This window comes from Drosophila hydei, unplaced genomic scaffold (assembly GCF_003285905.1).
Source record: "Drosophila hydei strain 15085-1641.00,03,60 unplaced genomic scaffold, DhydRS2 tig00008139-arrow-pilon, whole genome shotgun sequence".
Taxonomy (NCBI): domain Eukaryota; kingdom Metazoa; phylum Arthropoda; class Insecta; order Diptera; family Drosophilidae; genus Drosophila; species Drosophila hydei.
The window spans coordinates 391,748-410,403 of NW_022045847.1; the positions used below are offsets into that span (position 1 = coordinate 391,748).

Here is an 18,656-nt window from a genome sequence, read left to right on the forward strand (position 1 = left end):
TGCGCGTTAAACGTGCATCCATTCCATTAGTTCTTATAGCCTACGTTCCACATTGTATATTCCATTACCATGGAAATGGACTAAGTTCCTTTCGCAAATGAACTAGTTAGATAGAGTAAAATTAAATACTTTGTCATTGAAAGAGTATTATATTAAATATATATTCATCTTTAAAGCGATTCAATGTTCCTGCAGGCATAACAGATATTGTTTTGTCGATTCCAGCAACTTAGAGCCATCGAACTAATAATAAGCAATTCCAAAATAACGTATATTTACACATTGGCAAAAAAGCACACTTCAAGTGTTCATTTGAATACGCGTAGAACGCATTTGCCTTTATAGAGAAAACTTTGAAAAGCAAATAGAAACCACAACCGCGATAAAAGGATTAAGAGCAGGCTACACTGTACTGTCTAATCTCAAATACACAATACACATGCACTGCACACACACACAGACATGCACACACCTATACACTTATAAACGAGTCCCACATATTGGAAACTGTTGAGGTATGCCGCTTGCACAGAAAGTATACATTTTCCCCACATACGCACTGTGAGGGAGACGTGCAGAACACTCGTGGCATGTATCTTTTGTGTTCAAAGGCCCACTTACACATACACACATACACACATATACACATACACACTTACTCACATGCATACAAGCATACATTTATGTATGTACGTTCTCTCTGTTGTAGTATGTTACGGTTGTCAAAGTGGACGGCAGTTTTGGAAGCGCTCTGAAGCGATGCAGTCGCGTCTCTAAATTCGGCTAAATGATGTTGCATTATCAAATAATTACTAAATATAATACAATATCGGTAGCAGAGACAGCGAGTAGATCATATATTTCCTGAATAATAGCCTAATTAAAAAATCCCAGTGGCGCGTAATTATATTATTTCAAGCTTTGCCAATAAATACAAAAAAAAAACGTTACTAAATTAAAGTTTATTATATATCAATATAAACAAGTTATCAATGAACAATGTGCAAAATATTCATATTTCAAATGTGAAATACTATAGAGAATACTACAGAGTAAAGTTCCCATGAAAACTTGAATCGAATAAGCAATTCTACAACTGGCTGGGTCTATCAGTTATCCTGTATTCATATCAAGTAAAATAAAAACTATTAAAACTCTGTCAACAGATCATTTAGTTAAAGATATGGTCTTAAAGGTGTCCTGGACAACTCGTAATATAAGAAAGTGCTGATAATGAAAATAAAGAACAATCGCTGTAACAATTAGTAAATTAGAAAATAATATTTGTGTAGCAATCGTTCACAAATGAGAGATAAATAACAAGCGCAAAATGTTGTTAAGGTAATTACTTTTTAATGAAATTAATTACAAAAAAGTTACCGTATGCTTAATTTGTAGCCTCGTACCATCCCTTAAAGCCATGGCATATAGCTCTGGCATTATTTCAGAAAAGGAAGTACCGAATCGATAGTAATGACAATCAAATTACAGAGCAGCATTTCTAAAAGTAGAGCACAAGGCCAGAAATGCATTTTATAATATTAAATCATTCTCATTCGCCCAGAAGTACTCATACTGAGAAAATAAAACCAAATGTTCCAACAGCTGTTGTTAAAACTATTATTGACAGCTGGTAAATTTAATGGCATTTTCATGCTCAGATTCAACCCAAATAAAGTGCCTTCCTTGCCATTTTTTTTTTTTTTTTTATTTTTCATAGTGATGTATATAGAGATATTTACAAAGGCAGACATACAATTTTGATTCACATAAGTGTGTGTACATTAATAAAAATAAAAAAGAACAAATATGCATATTTCATACGTTCATTCGCCCTGGAACTATGTGTTAGTATATAAATATCCATTAGAAGCTTTGTTGTGTAATAAATAATTATATTTTTGTGGGAAAGGCAATAAGGGGAAGGTCGTCGCCAGCTTTGCCCATGAAAACCAAATGGCAGATAATGTTGTTCATATGTGTGTCCGTGTATGTGCGTATAAAAAGCAACGGAAGGGAAAATTTTCCTACATAGTACTTGGCCATATCCACATATGGTAGGTGTGTACATGTGGAGCTCTAACCGCGAAACATCGAAGCAGCGCAGCAATGTATTGTTAATTTATAAATTTACTTCCAGTTTGTTTGACCATTATTGTGGGAAGCATTAAATTAGAATGATTTATTATACTGTGCAGAATGCACCCTGCACTGAGAGTAGCTAAAAAGTTGTAATGAGTTTGTTCTACTGTATGTCACAGACAGTAGGGCGCCTTATCGACTAAATTAAGTTTATATATTCTTCTTCGAGAGGACAACCTGAGGCAATCTAAGCATTTCAGCCATCTCGCAAGCTACATTTTAAATTTAAATATTTAATGATGTTTACCATCAAAAAAAAAAATAAACAACAGTTCTGTGCTGAAGTCATGGTACCTTCCAGTCGGGTACTCCCCACTGAACATCACTTTTGATTTTAGCTCTAGTTGAAATCAAACACTCCATAATTAAATTAGCATTATAAACGTTCCGATAGTAAATGATAAACTTAAAGTGAAATTGACATGAATTTTTTGGTAGTTCTTAACGGCGAGGACCCTTTTCTTCTCTGCACCACTTATCGAAGCCATAAAAACGTGCACCATGAACTATCGAGTAACATTTTAAGAGAGGAAATAAATAGTTAGCATGTGTATAAATATGGGGGCTTATAAATAATTGCATTAGCAAATCGTTTGATTTGTTATCATGAAAGCGATAAGAACTTCCATGACAATGAATACTGCTGACATATGTGCGTGCTTTTTGACGGCTATATTTAGTGTTCGGTTTTAGTCCCGAATTAGATCGAAGAGGTACAACAGTAAGGCATAGCTCAAACCATGTAAACGTTAAGAATATAGTGTAAAATGAGCTGTGCACAGTCCTCATACTTACATAAGGTACTCTTTGGTCATATGCGTATGTGTGTGTGTGTGTAAGTGTGTGTGTGTGCATGCATAAACTCACCAACGTCACATTGTCTATCTCGCTTGTGGCTTTAATTTGCTTATCACACACACGCACATACATATTTATATTCATTTATATATATATGTACATAAGCAATAGCAATCAGCCACAGCCGTGGTATTTGGTGAGCGCTATCAGACGAAAAATAAATAATACTTAATACCACATTATTGTCAATGGCAACGTCGAGAACTGTCGATTTTGGGCAGGCCGAGCTCACTTTCATTCTTCCGTCAGTTTCTAATTATTTGCTGGTGCGACGCCAGCATTGTGTATAATTATATTAGCGATGAAAATGGAAAATTTCTCTATAGAAAACTTGAGTCTCTTGTGAGCACACACATTCGCTCTTAACAGTGCTTTTAGACCAAGTAAATAAAGGGTCTACAATTTTAAATACTTGCTGGTAACTATGCTTTTTAACCATATTGTGTAACTGTTGACTTTTACAAGGCTATTCCATATCTTCTCTTTGAAGACAAAAAGTCTGCGGCAAGTGTTAATGAAAGGTCAGCGTAACTCTGTCGCAAAAAAGTTTTATGTATATTCCCAGTTATCTGACTCAACTTGAAACAAATAAGACCATTGCAGTTGATCATAAATAAAAAAAAATTGGATAAAAGCAATATTTACGGATGTGCCCTAGAGAGATCGACTTGCTTAATTTTTTGATTTTAGCCCTAAGTCTATTGAAGTTTTGCAAGTGTTTTTTTTTTTGGGATCAGCTTTCGTTACTTTAGAGAAAAGCTGCAAGGCAAGTTTAAATATTTTCGATTTCAAGCTGTAAAAGTGAGTTTTCCGCTATTTCACGTTCTCAGTGTGTGTAGTTATATAAGCTTTATATGGTCTATATGTGCAAATATTTAAAATTATAAGTCATTATCATTATCATTATCATTATTCACTATTTCATTATTATATATATTTATACTAAGTGATTTGAAACGAGGTTTCTTGTTCATTCAAAAGAGTCAAAAATAATAGATATTTTGTAGTAAACGATAGTAACTCTCGATTTGAATCTACGAGTAAACAGTTCAAGTTTCGAGTGCCTGCCTTTAAAAACGAACAGGAAGACAGTCGTTCATTCCACAAACCCATTATACTCTCTTCAACTATTAGAAATGAGTCATATACAAATAAAATGTTTCAGTGTTTCATCATTCATCTTTGAGCTCAGACACTGCACTAGTTAAAATAAATAAGTAGCTAGATTAATATAAAAGTTTCTATGACATATGAACTTTTATTTTTATTTTTTGGTTCATATAGGACATTATTGGAGGCTCAGAACGTATTCAAATAACCAATATGAAACATAACGATGCTAAACCATTCGGAAACCGATCGAAGTTGAGGATTCGTCCGTAGACTGTGCAACTTGAATTATGTGGCATCAACAGCACTAAACACTGCTGACTCTGAAACAGCATATATGGCTGTCCATTCACAGCTGGATTTTCGAATTGGCCTATTCCCACCACTGATGTATGTGGCCAGCACTTTGCTAGCCAGCAGCGGCGTTCTTGGATTGCAGCAGAACATTTCGATAGGCTACGATAGCTTTTTAGAAGCATGGAACACTGGCAATCGCAGCTTGGCACCGACATCATCAGCGACCCCCACAGCCTCAGTGCAGGCGAAATTGAATGACTCCGCTGATTTGACGCTGGATACAGTGCCCACCTTAACTGTTTTCAATTACTACAACGAATCTGCCGCGGCTGCCGAATGGGCCCACTTCTACGATCTCATTTTCTCATGGCAGGGCATTTGCTTGATTGCAGTGTTCTGCACGTTTATCGTTGTCACCGTCATAGGAAATACTCTTATTATTTTAGCTGTGTTAACCACACGGAGACTTCGCACGGTTACGAACTGTTTTGTCATGAGCTTGGCAGTAGCTGATTTGCTTGTTGGGATTTTCGTTATGCCACCGGCAGTGGCTGTCCACCTGATTGGTAAGCAACTCAAGTATATTTATTCAAACGCCAATCCAAATTGAATTTCTGCTATGTTGTCTTAACATTTACGTATTCGCTTCTTACTTAGGCTCGTGGCAACTCGGCTGGGTGCTCTGCGACATCTGGATATCATTCGATGTCCTTCTGTGCACAGCATCGATTCTAAGTTTGTGTGCTATCAGCGTTGATAGGTATTGCGGCGCTCGTTGCCAGCGCTGAAAATGCATTAAAATGACTTTTTCCTTCTTTTCCAGATACCTTGCTGTTACACAGCCATTAACTTATTCCCGGAAGCGACGCTCAAAACGCCTCGCCTTCTTAATGATTCTTATCGTTTGGATTCTGGCATTAGCCATAACATGTCCGCCCATGCTAGGATGGTAATTATATTTATGCAGTACATATACAGAGATTTCAAAATTCGATTTATGTTGTATGCTCAAAGCACACATGCGATTCACATATTAATGAGCCTTCTAATGCACACTTGTTATATATTCTAACTTGCTTACCTCCGTATGTAAAATGTATTTCTTCGTAGGTACGAGCCCGGCCGTCGAGACCTGCGAGAGTGTCGCTACAACCAAAACGAAGGCTATGTCATCTTTTCAGCAATGGGTTCCTTTTTTATACCAATGGCAGTAATGATTTATGTCTATGCTAAGATTTCTTGTGTAATTGCAAAGAGGCACGACAACATGACTGATGTTCATGTTCACAATAAGGTAAGTAAACAAACAGTCGGGAGTATCCGACTCTGATTCAAAAGTCATTGAATGCTTCTTGCTGACACGCATTATCATTATGAAATGAAATTCAAGTGCAACCAGATTGTTTAATACTAATTCCTCCTACACTTATCTCTCTAACACAGAAATTTAAACGATACACAGCCGCCGATGTGGAAAATGATTACTCCGAACAGGACCATAGCATGGGCTATAAAAACAAACAGACTACCACGCAAACATTCTCTAACCAAACAATATCCAAGGAATTACACGAAATTGTTCTAAGCGAAAGTGACAATTTTGGAGGGCAAACAACTGGCGGGAATTGCCAGTCTTTGCTGGCTCTGCCATCAACTCATTGCGCTAGTGGCAAAAGCAGTAGCTACGAGCTAACGCGACCGTCCTCACTGTCACTGAAGCGCACTTCCACCGCTTCTACTACTATAACCACAATGACAAGTGGTATAGGTCCCAGCTGCAGTCTGTTAGATGCGCAGTGGCAAACCCAATCGCAATCGCAATCGCAAGCCCAAACACAAACACAAACACAAACACAAACGCAACAAGCGCGCACACACAGTTTTCGGCACTCTCATCTCAGTGTGAGCGGCGGGGACAGGCTGCGTAGCCACCATCATCATCAGCATCAGACCGCAGGGTCGGGAACGACGGATGTTGCAACTACTACAGCAACCACTAATATCAAATCGCTATCGAACCGCATTACATCACTCAAAAAGGAGAACAAAACAACACAGACATTAAGCATTGTCGTTGGGGGCTTTATTGCCTGTTGGCTACCATTTTTTGTCTACTATCTTATAACACCGTTCCTGGCCGAGCACCAAGTCAGCGGCACATTGGCCAAAGCCCTTACCTGGCTCGGGTGGTTCAACAGCGCTATCAATCCATTTATATACGCATTTTACAGTGTCGATTTCCGTGCAGCCTTTTGGCGCTTGACCTGCAAACGATTTTGGAGTGACGAGCAAAAACCGCAGTTTCCCACGAACACAATGTCCATTAGGCGATAGTCGTGGCGTGTCGCCACCTCAAATTCGCCCGCAAAACCGCAAAACCTGCGAAATTAGGAATTGCAATTGGCGACCTCACGGCACTTCCAGCGCGAATACCAATATTGCTTTTACATTTTACAACTAGAAATTGCAAATGAAAATTTATGACTTGCTCCCGATTTTCACCAAATAATCAAAATTACATTTACGCAGCTTACATTAATGGATTTCTTTAAACAAATACTTTCTTCAGCATATAGTATCTAATAACGTATTACAATTGCTATAAGTATTAGCCAGATTAGCAGATGAACACAACTAGAAGTCAATACACGCAGCGTAGAATAATGCAACTGCTACAATAAACGGAATCAATTAACACACATATGTGAATATAAATATATATACATATATATATATATGTGTGTGGATATGAATGCATATATAAGTAGAAATCCAGTACCTACACAGTTTTTGCATCTTATCCTCTTAATAAGACGTTGCAGTAAAAGAAAAAGAACCACTTCCAATAGAAGCATCGTAGTATTGTTCTATCCACTATGATCGAGAATATATATGTACATATGTATTAAATTTTTAATTGTGATTTAGCCTTAATTGAACCTTAACAACATTTACAACCTTAGCTGTAGTGCAATACCTAGGATCGATTTCCATTGGTGTCGTAAATGTTTTACCAAAACACAGGCAAAGCAAGTAGCTTTCAACTGTAAGGATATTGATATATTTTACAACGTTCCTCGCGATATATATAAAAATGTATGATATGACATCATAGCTGAAACTTTAACTACAATTCACTAAAATTTTCGTAAAATGTCTCTTCTTCATTGAATGAGATCCAGTTCGGAAAAGTTCGGAAATTCTTTTCCCTCAGCTCGCCCGAGAAAATGTTGTTTCTTATATATTTATTACAAGATTACAATTCGAATATATTTCTAAATAAAACTAAAAGCTAATACCTCGTAGTATACGCACCACAGCTGAAATGATGTCAGTGCAAGAAATATGACCACCAGCCACTCAAATAGCTACAGAAGCAAGTGTGTTTTAATTAATTGGAGACCTCCTCTTCTGGCGTCCTAGTACAATGTATCCATGGTAAGAAACATATGTTATTAACGTACATACATGTGGGGTTACGTAATTATGATGACCTCAATTTTAGTTATGGCTTTAAGTTATTCAAATAGTTTATAAGCCATTTAAGCATAACTAAGATTATGGTTCGGATAGGGTATGGGAATTCCTCTTCTGTGTATTATGAAGATAACTGTAAATGCCAAATTTAATTTCTGAGAATCGTATATTTCGCAAGATTTAATCAAGAATTAGATATTAAAGAAAACAGTCAGTTTGAGAAGAGTAAAATTAATATTTATGTAGAATTATTAAACATGCACTATAACTAAATAGCAAATAATAGACAAGGAGAATCGATTTAGCTATTGAGATTCTTTCGGCTTGCCCAACTACATTATAGTTTTTTATTTCCTCTTCTTTGGTACAGGACAGGCAGGTCCAGTGCTGATTATCAATCATTATAATCCATTTTAGATTGTAACTTCGTTGTTATGGTAATAATAAGAACATAAATAAAGGCTTTAAATAAATCTATTTATTTTATACGTGCTCTTACATCTGTTTAAACTAAAATAAAAATTGTGGACTTCCTAATCAATTATTATACACCCAAATGCACTTGTTTCACTTGGGGCTTAAGGGCTTAAGCGCGAAACATATTTATGTGGTTGCGGGCCAGTTTCTGTTTACAGATTCTCCGACAGGTCAGGCGCCAAAAGGCAGCTCGGAAATCCGGATTAAAGGCATAAATGAACGGGTTAATGGCACAATTTACCCAGCCAACCCATGTCAGAAACGACATGAGACTTTCGAGCTTTTTCAGCTGAGGCAAGAAGGGCACAAGTATGTAATAAGTAAAGAACGGTGTCCAACAAGCGATTAGGCCTCCCATGACAATGGTCAGTGTTTTGGTCGTTTTGCTAGTTTTAATTTTGGTTGACACTCGCATTGGAATGCGATGACTTGACAATTGCCGCTGCGTATGATGCGACGTTGTGGACGCCCGTTTGGCCCCTATTTGATTATTATTTGGCATTTCCATAGAGGTGTCAGCCATGCACTGGCTCTCCTTGTAGTACAAAGACGGCATGGACAAGGTCGAACCGCATTTCGCATGATATCGGCAGTTGTCCACGGAACAGTGCATCAGTGAAGACATGCGCGAAATCTCTATCAGCTCATAGAAGGTCGGCTGATGCTTAAACTTTTTTCTTTTGTCAGCCATTTTCGCCTCCTGGCATTTGGTGCATTTGACGTTGTTGGAGCCAAAGATGGGGTTAACTGGAGATCCTACGACGCTACAACGGGCCTCGCAGCTCGGCAGACATTTGTGTGGATTGCAACGATAAAGCTCCGATTCAGATATAAAATGATCAGCATCCACCTCATGATCTGCGGTGCGTTCCGTATTCTGGCGGGATAAAAATTAACTTCGAAACAAAAACGACTAAGAAGAAAAAGTAAAGCAAGCTAAATACCGCATCGTGCACAATTCGTTGCCTTCGTGATGTCAGAACAAAGCCAATCTTAACGTAAACATACAGCATGACAGTGAGAGGTATAAAAAAGGAGCCCATCGCTGAGTAAACGACGTATCCCTTGTTCTGATTATAGCGGCATTCCACAAACTCCTTTTCAAGCCGTTTTCTACCCGGCTCGTACCTGGATAAGAGCAAAACAGAAGATGAAGAATATTGGTATACGTAATGTAATGTAGAGCCAACTGTATTTAAGGGACTGTGGCCTACTCACCAGCCAAGCATTGGGGGACAAGTAATTACAAATGCTAGGATCCAAACTACGAGAATCATTAACAATGCCAAACGCTTGCAGCGCCATTTTTTCGAATATGTCAATGGTTGTGTGACGGCGAGATACCTAAGTGTAAAGTAATATTAAGAAAACAAAAACGAAATGAAATAGAGTAAATGAAAACAAAAAGCATGGAGCATATTGTGTATTAAGCTGTTGACAAACGTCCCCAGCAAACAGCGCAGCTTGGCGTCAACTCAGAAATGCCATTTAAATGTAATTGAAACTTCCAACAAAAGAAACCAGCCCTGTGTATGTGTGTGGCTACATACATACATTACAGTCGGGAGCTCGGCCCTATTGTAGCCTGCGCCCACTTGGCGTTAAGTTAACTTTAAACGCCTTGCACAGAATGGGTCAATAAAATATTTTTGCACAGTATTTTCACCTTTTTATGCGTCAATGACGTCATGGCAATGAATTACGCTTTTTTATACGGACAAATTAACGCACGACATTAAAATTAAGGGGTTGTTTACATAGGTGCACGAGTCTTCTCCCTATATATTAGTCATTAACTCACTCCAAAGTCTAGAGTACATGTTCATATATGCACACGTACAATGTATTTGCAAAATATGAACTGTATTCTTCAGAGACTTTGTTGGAAATTAGCGCTGCTTGGTAACTTACCTGTCCAGGCTTATGGCACACAAACTGAGAATGGATGCCGTGCACAGCAATATGTCGAAGAAGATCCAGACGTCGCAGAGTACCCAGCCAAGTTGCCATGAACCTGCATAGAGCATTAATTGAATGAGAGCAGAGAGAGTGTTCGAGTCGGGAGTGCCCGACTGAGAGATACCTCGAGACTATTTCATGTAATTTAACTTTGAGTGACAAAGAATTAAATCAAATGTGAGAAGCACTAGATATAGGAATGCCTAGCTAAAATATAGTATATAAAGGACGAGCGGACAAGCTGATAGACTAGTAGACTAGTCAACTGACACACACCTGCACCAGATCCTTAATGTTTATTCATTATGCATGTTGCCCTGAAATACCCTTTAATCATTTTCATTCATCTTTCTGTATCGAGCAAAAATACCAAGAAAACACTTGAAGCAAGGTTAGTGAACTATTACCAAAGGTGAAACTTTTATTAACTAATATAAAATCAAAGCCAATCCATTCCTTGCAAATGCTTTTATTGGTTTGGTGTCTCTCCCACAGGCAACCTTTAGATTACACCAGGCTCAACAAAGGCTTCGAAGTATGTGCAAAGTATGTACAAATAAATTGTGCAAAACTAAAATTGTTTCTCCCAACACACAAAAGGACTTGTGCAGGCAAAGTTTTTGTTTTGGCAACTTCAACCGAATTTGTTAGGCATCTAAAACAACACGCATACCTATTAAGGCATAGTACCTACTGCATCTATATGCTTTGAGGGACTAGTCAGCTTTACATTTTACATTTTGCATTTTACATTTTTTAATTTGACCATTTGCTTGTGGAAACTTTGCCCTTTTAAGAAAAAGTTTTAATACCTGGCATTTTGGGAATCATAAAAGCATGTAATTACATTTTGTGTTGCCTTTGGCTGGTGACTACTTTTTTGCCGTAGCGCAAATTGTTTATATAATTCTTTTATGCAGTGAAATTTGATCAAGAATACAAAAAACAAAAAAGTTGCTTAAATTGTTTGTTCGTAAATTAATTATATTTTATGTAAAGTTACTATATCTGAGGCTGGCTTGAAGGTAAGGGTCACAGTTGACTCGCACTTGGATACTTACCAATGACATGTAAGGCAACTGCCGGGGGCATTACGAATATGCCCACAAGTAAATCGGCAACTGCTAAGCTCATTACAAAGCAATTCGTAACGGTGCGCAGTCTCCTCGTTGTCAATACAGACAGTATAACAAGCATATTTCCAATAACGGTCACCAATATTAGTAGCAAGAATGTAGCGACAGCTACAATCGTCGACCAGGTCATAGTCTTCCAAGCGGAGTTCATTATTTATACAAAATAAGTTAAGCTCTCAGTTGAGGGTAAGCTTAATGAAATTATTCTAATATTTCTTGAATTGGCATTCTTTGTACATTCTGATTACAGTAATAAATATTGTTTCCAACTGTCGAAACTGCATTGATTACCTAAATCAAAGGCAGAAAAACAAACACAATAATTTAGTAAACATTCAACTTTGTGGCATATTATTTTAAACGTTGAATGCTTTAAATTAAGCCGTTCTCACTTTAAGCAAGACCAGGATTATTCGGCTAACAGTTACGGTATTTCGTACAGGCTGGTTAGTAAAATACAAGTGTCTCTATTTCGCGTGCTGTGAAAGCATTGATGTCTAATTGATTAATCTGTCGAGAGCACCGATCATCAACTCATCATCAACTATCTTATAAGCCGAGCTTAACCATATTCAGACAGACAGTCGCAGCTGATTCGAAAGCTATAAGAAAGCTAAAAAAGATCTGTTTAGAAGTTGAAGATATTAGAAAGTTGAGGGTTCAGAGTATTTGCTGAATATTTGTCTACGATAAAGCGCCTGTTGCTCAAACTAAATTGCAAATGGATTTCTCATATACATCAGGTTTTTAAGCCATGATACAGGGAATTAAGTTGTAATATTGTGATTTTAATAAGTTAAAACTATTAAACTTACATTAATTGTTTGAGTGTTCACTAAATGAACTTAGAATATAAATAAAATTAAGTCGCCTTTGCACAAAACTCGTTTTTTTCTCAGCTAGGCCAGACGCTTATTATAGATAAGTTGCATAGCTGTCACACATGATCCGGCTACTTCTATGCTAGTCAGCTTGACTGTGATTCGAAGATGCATTTGGGTACACATAAACAAGAATCGAATTTTTGTAGAGCACACTTTACTCACACTTTCATACACATAAACATAAACACCCGCTGCAGCCGCAAGCCTTGAAGAGACAGCTGTGCTCGTATAACCTCAGGGCCACACTATAAAAAACAAAATTTGGGAACATATTAAAATATCTGGCATTCAAAATGGAATTTTGAATTTTTGCTATTTTCTAATTCAATTCAAATTGTTAACTCACTTCACTGCAAAGGGTAAGAAACGAATATACCCGTTTTCACTTTGTGAGTCGCTGCAAATAAAACTGTTAGTCAATACTAAACAATGCAAAGCTTATGATTTTGCAAGTATTATTCACTGATTTTTTTTTTGTTTTTGACACACCTTCTAAACAAATATGTAATACACATACAAACTTACACACAAAACTTTGCATATTTCGAATCGTGGAAATTTTGCATATATCCCATCGTGTTTTAGCCGTTTCTTATGGATGAGCTATTTGGTTTTCATAAATTATATTTTCTTGTTTTCCAATGCTTCTTTATATTTGCAATTAATGTGTAAAATTGACCATATTATTTGTTTTAATTAAGAAACATCTTGCGATACAAACTGTCTATACGGCGCACAGCTGCCTAACGCAGACGTTGTTCCCAACTGACAGAGCAACTTTTTGCCGTTTGGACGCTGTTGGAACCGAGCGTAGGCAATGCTGCGTATGAACAATATATTTTATTATTGGCTGCTAAAGTACACAAAATACAGCGCACTAAACCAACAACATGGGCAAATTCTTCGGCCGTTCAACGCCTTTTCGTTTTGTTGCTTTTGGATTTTGTTTTGTTTTTTTTTTTTTTATTATTTTTAGCTTTATTAATAAGCCCGAACACCCGTTCCTATTGCTGATATGTTTAGGAGATTCTGAATAATTACTTTACATTAATTAAAAATCACACAAAAATATAATAACAAATTGCTCTTAAGTTCTGTATAAATTCATTTAAATTTTTAGAGCTAATGAGTTTTCACATTACATTGATAAATAGCAATTCAATTTAGGGGCCTTAATCGAAAACTCTATAAGTACTTAACACAAAAGTCCTTCTATAACTATGAAGTTTATTGTATGAGACTGTAACTACATATTAGAAAATCTACTCTGATCCCACTGAAAAATAAAATTAAGGATATATTTTTTTGTATGCGTGTGTTAGTCAGAAGGAGGCGTTGTCAACCTAGAATTCTGGATCAGCTTGACTTTTTTCCTTTTTGACTTTTATCAGCAACTTAATATTGATAACTTTTTCCAATCCAATAATTGGCGTCAATCTCTTCAAATTCGGTATCTTCGGATTTCCATACTCTTCCTAAAAATGCTAACATTTTTATATTATTTATTTTATTTTATATTATTTGTTATTATATATCTATATATATTATAAATATATTATATTTATATATATTATATATTTATTTATTTTATTTTAAATTTTTTGTTTTTTTATATTTATATATATTTATTTATTATATTATTTATTTTATTTTATATTATTTGTTATTATATATTTATTTATTATATTATTTATTTTATTTTTAAATTATTTGTTATATATTTATATATATTATATATTATTTTTATAGCATTTATTTCTATATATTTTAATACAAGCAAACAAATTTACAGGCGCATTGCGACTACCACTTCCATTCATGAAGCAACTCATTACAGGCTCATTTTTTTATGGCTAAAACCACTTCACAACACATAGATCTTGCCTCTAAAGCTTTCTTGCAGCTGTATATCTGCTTGATCGCAACAATAAACTATATTCATTTTATGAATTGAGTAATATGAATAAATATATTTGTTTAGAGGTGGAACACAATCCCAATGAAGAACGCCTATATAAATTCATTATTTGCAGAAAATCATTATAACTTATTTACAAATTTTTAATGGGATTCGAAAAATCAAAGTGTGCTTTATTCGGAACTGCTTGACTGTGAGATTGCCGCTATAGAGGAGAAACATTCAAAATAAACATAAGCAGCAAACAGCCAACACGCCGGCCGCTGTCTTCACATTATAAGCCATCTGTGTGCTTCTTGATGGAAATCCTAAGAATTAAGAATATTGGTGTATGTTGCCTGATCTTATTGAAATAATGCGAGCATTGAACTGTGCTTGAGCCAACTGCAGCTGTCTAACCAAACAATTATTGGGCGGTGAGCTAGGTTTGTAGAAAATTGAATACTCGTAATTTGAGTATAGCGGGAGAATATAAAAATCATATTTGATAAGTCTAGATCATAAGACGTGTAATGTGGACTTCAATTATCGAAGTATGCAGTGGAAATGGAATGAAATTGTCTGCCATATGAGAACCTATATGTAAAGCTATAAGAGCTGAAAGTGTCTAAGTCAGATTATCAGATATATGGCTAAACTAAGCGACAGCGCCTAATAAACTCAACAGTTGGTCCTCATCGAAAATATATACACTTTACGTGCTCGGCCTATTGCATAAATGTTATGTTATTTACGTTATACCTTGAGTTCTCATTTTCAATGGGCTCAGGCTATAAAACAGGACAATTAACAGCAATTAAATTTGGGTCCTTTAAGGCTTGAACAGCCTCATCAAGCGGTGTCAACACATGCAATGGCGTCATTGTCCTTTTTTCCCTTTTTTGGGGAATGTCGTTAACCAAGCAAGCAAGCACTAGGGAAGAAACTCATTACGAGTCGCGCAAAGTAAACTTTTGTTTACATGAAATTAGTAAAATGTTTGTATATCAAATTAATGCAACATGAAGACACGTAGCATAGCCTCGTTGCGTGCGTTAGCTTCGGTTCGTGTGCTTGAATATAATCATTGATGATTTTTTATGTATTCGGGAAGATCTCTCTGCCTTTAAATGGAATAAAATTGTGTCTAGGTCCTTAACAACAATCCATTGACTAATTTATTTAGAACCCTTTATAGCGGCAGCTATAACAAAGACTTACCGTTAATCATTGGTATATATATATTGATATAAATATATATATATATATATATATGTATATATTTAATAAACTGAACAATTTATCAACATTTTTTAAACACATTCTCTTAGCTGCTTAACTATTTTGATAAAATAAAATTAAATAAATTAAAAAATAAATAAATTCATTTCAAATAAATTCAGTTCACTTGATAAATGATTTAATATTTACAATTACCTTCTCATAGAATATCTACAAAAAAATTGTTTCACTTAAATTTGACCATGCGCTGCAATGACGAATACCTTTTGATCGAGCGCTCTGATAATTGATAGATTTATGTGTTGATTACCGCTCGAATGGCCGTTGACGTGTTTCCCAATTTATTTTTATTTGCTGCATAATTAATTTAAGATAACGGCAACCACACATGCACAATTCCGCTATCTGACATTTGAAATCGGTGTTAATTCCAGCATATGTCAAATTCATTTAATAACAGCTTCGAGGGCCAAAAAGAATGCAGAATGATTTGCAATCCATTATGAGGAATGATTTGATCAAATTTGCTTTTTTTCAGTTTTAGTAGAGAGAACTTTCTCTTTGCAACCAATCGCCAGGACGTGTCGTGTTAGACTAAAGCACTTCTCGCTGAGCAAAACATTTTGCTAATTTCCCAACGCGGTTTGGTTAGTCATTTCCAACTTTTCGCCCTGTACTGCCTTTCACTAGTGGAGTATGTATATAGGGTAAGCCATGCAGATGTTTGTGTGTGTGTGTGTGCGGCTTTCTGCTTGTTGACTGTGTGCCTCTAATTCTCCTTAGATAATGACTAGGATAATTAAAAAGGTTTCACTTGCAATAATTCGTGCATTAAAAACAGTCAAGGCTGCTCTAGTGGACTGGAATGACTTACATTTATTACACATTTTTGAGCAATTATCAAATAACATCAGCTTATCAAAGTTGTTATGGGCCGACAACTGTTTCGAATCGGCTGTGCTCCACTAGGATATTTTCTTAGGCTCGACTGAGCAGCTAGCAAAAATCTACTCATCCTCTCGCTGTACTTCTGCCGTGGAGTACACGATATTTGCTTAGAATTTAATCAAAATAAAAGAAAATGGCTTTCGTCGGTTATGCTCGACTAGGATATACTCTCCAGTACTCGATATCTTTATACTAGATATACTAGTAAAATGATTACACCAAATTGTGTGACTGCTAAAAGTTTACTCTGATAGCTAAAGTTTGATATTGAGCTGAATGCATTTCAGGGCTTCAGTAAAATGTATCGACTTGATCTGCACATACTTAACAGGTACAAAATCTTTGGCTTATTAACTGTTGTTAAGTGCACAGTATCAGCATTATCAGCTGTCTAAATATATGTGTCGATATATACAGACACACAGACCTACATCAGGAAAACATAAGATTAGCTCAACTGTTAATCTTCATCAAGAATACATATATTTCGTCGACTAGATTTAATCTATTTCTGAATAAAAGAAATATTTCAAATATGTATTTCTAATTGTAATAAGTTATTTCTTAGTTATTTTGATACAGAAGTAATTCAGTGCCAAGTCTCAGTTCCTAGCACGCCGATATTTGTCTCAATAAAATATTTCTCGATCTTGATAACCAACGTACAAATAGGCTCAAGTATATAACTCGCTATTTAACCACCCAATGACGTATTTAACACATTTGTGCATAGCTATGGACGTCTATTTCCAATCGTCATAAAGCTTGTATGTACAATAAATCTAGCATTGAGAGTATCAGTTGACCTGTATACCCTGTAGCCACTAAATTAAATACAAATTAATAACTAAAGTGTATAGAATAGATTAACATGTATCGTGTCGGGGCATATGCAAAAGTAAATATATTCTTATCAATTACTGTTTTACCAAGCTAAAGCACTAAATGTTATGTCTGTAAATACACAGGGCAGTCACATAGTTTACTATATTTAGACCGATTCTGTTTAGATACATAAGCAGATATTTGTCGTGAGGCCATTTCTAATCTGTGCGTTGTACATATTGAAGAATTAATTAATAACTAGGAGTTAAGTTAGAATCTATCCACGCTTCACATACATATAAAACTTATACTAGCTTATGTCCATTTAAAAATATACTGGGAGATCTTCCAGTGTAACTCCTGCAGGTAGTTTGTGAAGTACAATCGATGCAGGATGGGGGCCTTATGCTACATGCGCTGTATAACGCAGCCTTTAAACGAGTTCATCCTGACATCAATTTCGCCATCCTCGAGCTGCATTAAGGAAGCACAACAATTAGTTCGACTAATTATACTAATTTTGTTTTCAGACATACCTCATCAAAGGCATAGATGTCTTGATAGCACGAATGGGATATACATTGCCTCAAGCAGTTCAGCTTGGAGACCATAGCTGGATTCGCATTGACACACAGTGAGTTCTGTCCACAGGCCAGCTCGAAGTCGTGATAAATGATTTCCTAAAAAACAAGCAAAGCGACAATTTATTTGAAAAATCAATAATACGCATTCAACGCCTATAAATCCATACATTTTTGCTTGTTTCTTTGTACGCGTACTCAGGAAAATGAAATGTAGCTGCCTTGGATGGCGTCTTGTTATCTCTATAGTTTTCCGAAGCACATAGAACCATTTTTAAAGCTACAATTGCAGCTAACGTATTATAAAGACGCGACATTTTGACAGACTGTCAAATGATATCCACTCTTGGTATATTCCTTGTTTAGTATATTTTCTGTTTGGCATTTTTTAGCGCTGCATCTCGTCTTCAAGGAAAGTATTTTAATGCCGCTGCAAAGAACAGACAACTGCAAAATAGTTGGAAGAATTCGAATTCATTTTCAATTATTAATTTATTCGCTTCCCTTAGTAAAAAGCATGTTTCATTTGCATATTAACATTTTCCAATATATTTATTTCGATATTTATTTAGAGGCTTAGATCCAAATATTGATTATCATATGAATTTATCCGTACATCAAATATCCATTAAGTTACGTAATGTGGTTATATATATACTTCTGTATGCATATATAAATATAACTATTTAGTAGATGCTTTACTCATAAATACGTTTAGACAGTTATGAAACGAATAATGTTATGCTGGTTAAAAACACTTTCAATTGATGATGATGCACTGCATTTTAAATTAACTATAATATTCAATAAATTATATTGGCCA

General features: G+C 35.8%; 3 protein-coding genes across 5 annotated transcripts; 1 reads left to right on the top strand and 2 right to left on the bottom strand.

Moving 5' to 3' along the window:
- The first annotated feature begins 1,049 nt into the window (after nt 1–1,049).
- Nucleotides 1,050–7,102, top strand: LOC111598574 (octopamine receptor). Of its 3 annotated transcripts, none has more exons than XM_023313877.2 (6): nt 1,050–1,341; nt 4,285–4,973; nt 5,065–5,167; nt 5,231–5,356; nt 5,518–5,701; nt 5,851–7,102. In XM_023313877.2, exons 2-6 carry the CDS (start codon nt 4,448–4,450, stop codon nt 6,739–6,741), a joined length of 1,830 nt encoding a protein of 609 aa, XP_023169645.1. In that variant the 5' UTR covers nt 1,050–1,341; nt 4,285–4,447; the 3' UTR covers nt 6,742–7,102. The 3 variants fall into 3 exon arrangements, with proteins under 3 accessions (XP_023169645.1, XP_023169646.1, XP_023169644.1); XM_023313878.2 differs by lacking the exon at nt 1,050–1,341 and adding an exon at nt 2,850–2,942; XM_023313876.2 differs by lacking the exon at nt 1,050–1,341 and adding an exon at nt 3,274–3,418.
- Nucleotides 7,103–7,162: 60 nt separating this feature from the next.
- Nucleotides 7,163–10,388, bottom strand: LOC111598616 (tyramine/octopamine receptor). The gene is made up of 4 exons (XM_023313950.2): nt 10,273–10,388; nt 9,580–9,705; nt 9,306–9,489; nt 7,163–9,238 (listed from the first exon to the last, which is right to left on the bottom strand). Exons 1-4 carry the CDS (start codon nt 10,386–10,388, stop codon nt 8,471–8,473), a joined length of 1,194 nt encoding a protein of 397 aa, XP_023169718.1. The 3' UTR covers nt 7,163–8,470.
- Nucleotides 10,389–17,229: 6,841 nt separating this feature from the next.
- Nucleotides 17,230–18,185, bottom strand: LOC111598598. Its single transcript, XM_023313914.2, has 3 exons — nt 18,004–18,185; nt 17,789–17,932; nt 17,230–17,726 (listed from the first exon to the last, which is right to left on the bottom strand). Exons 1-3 carry the CDS (start codon nt 18,148–18,150, stop codon nt 17,661–17,663), a joined length of 357 nt encoding a protein of 118 aa, XP_023169682.1. The 5' UTR covers nt 18,151–18,185; the 3' UTR covers nt 17,230–17,660.
- Between the last annotated feature and the right edge of the window lie 471 nt (nt 18,186–18,656).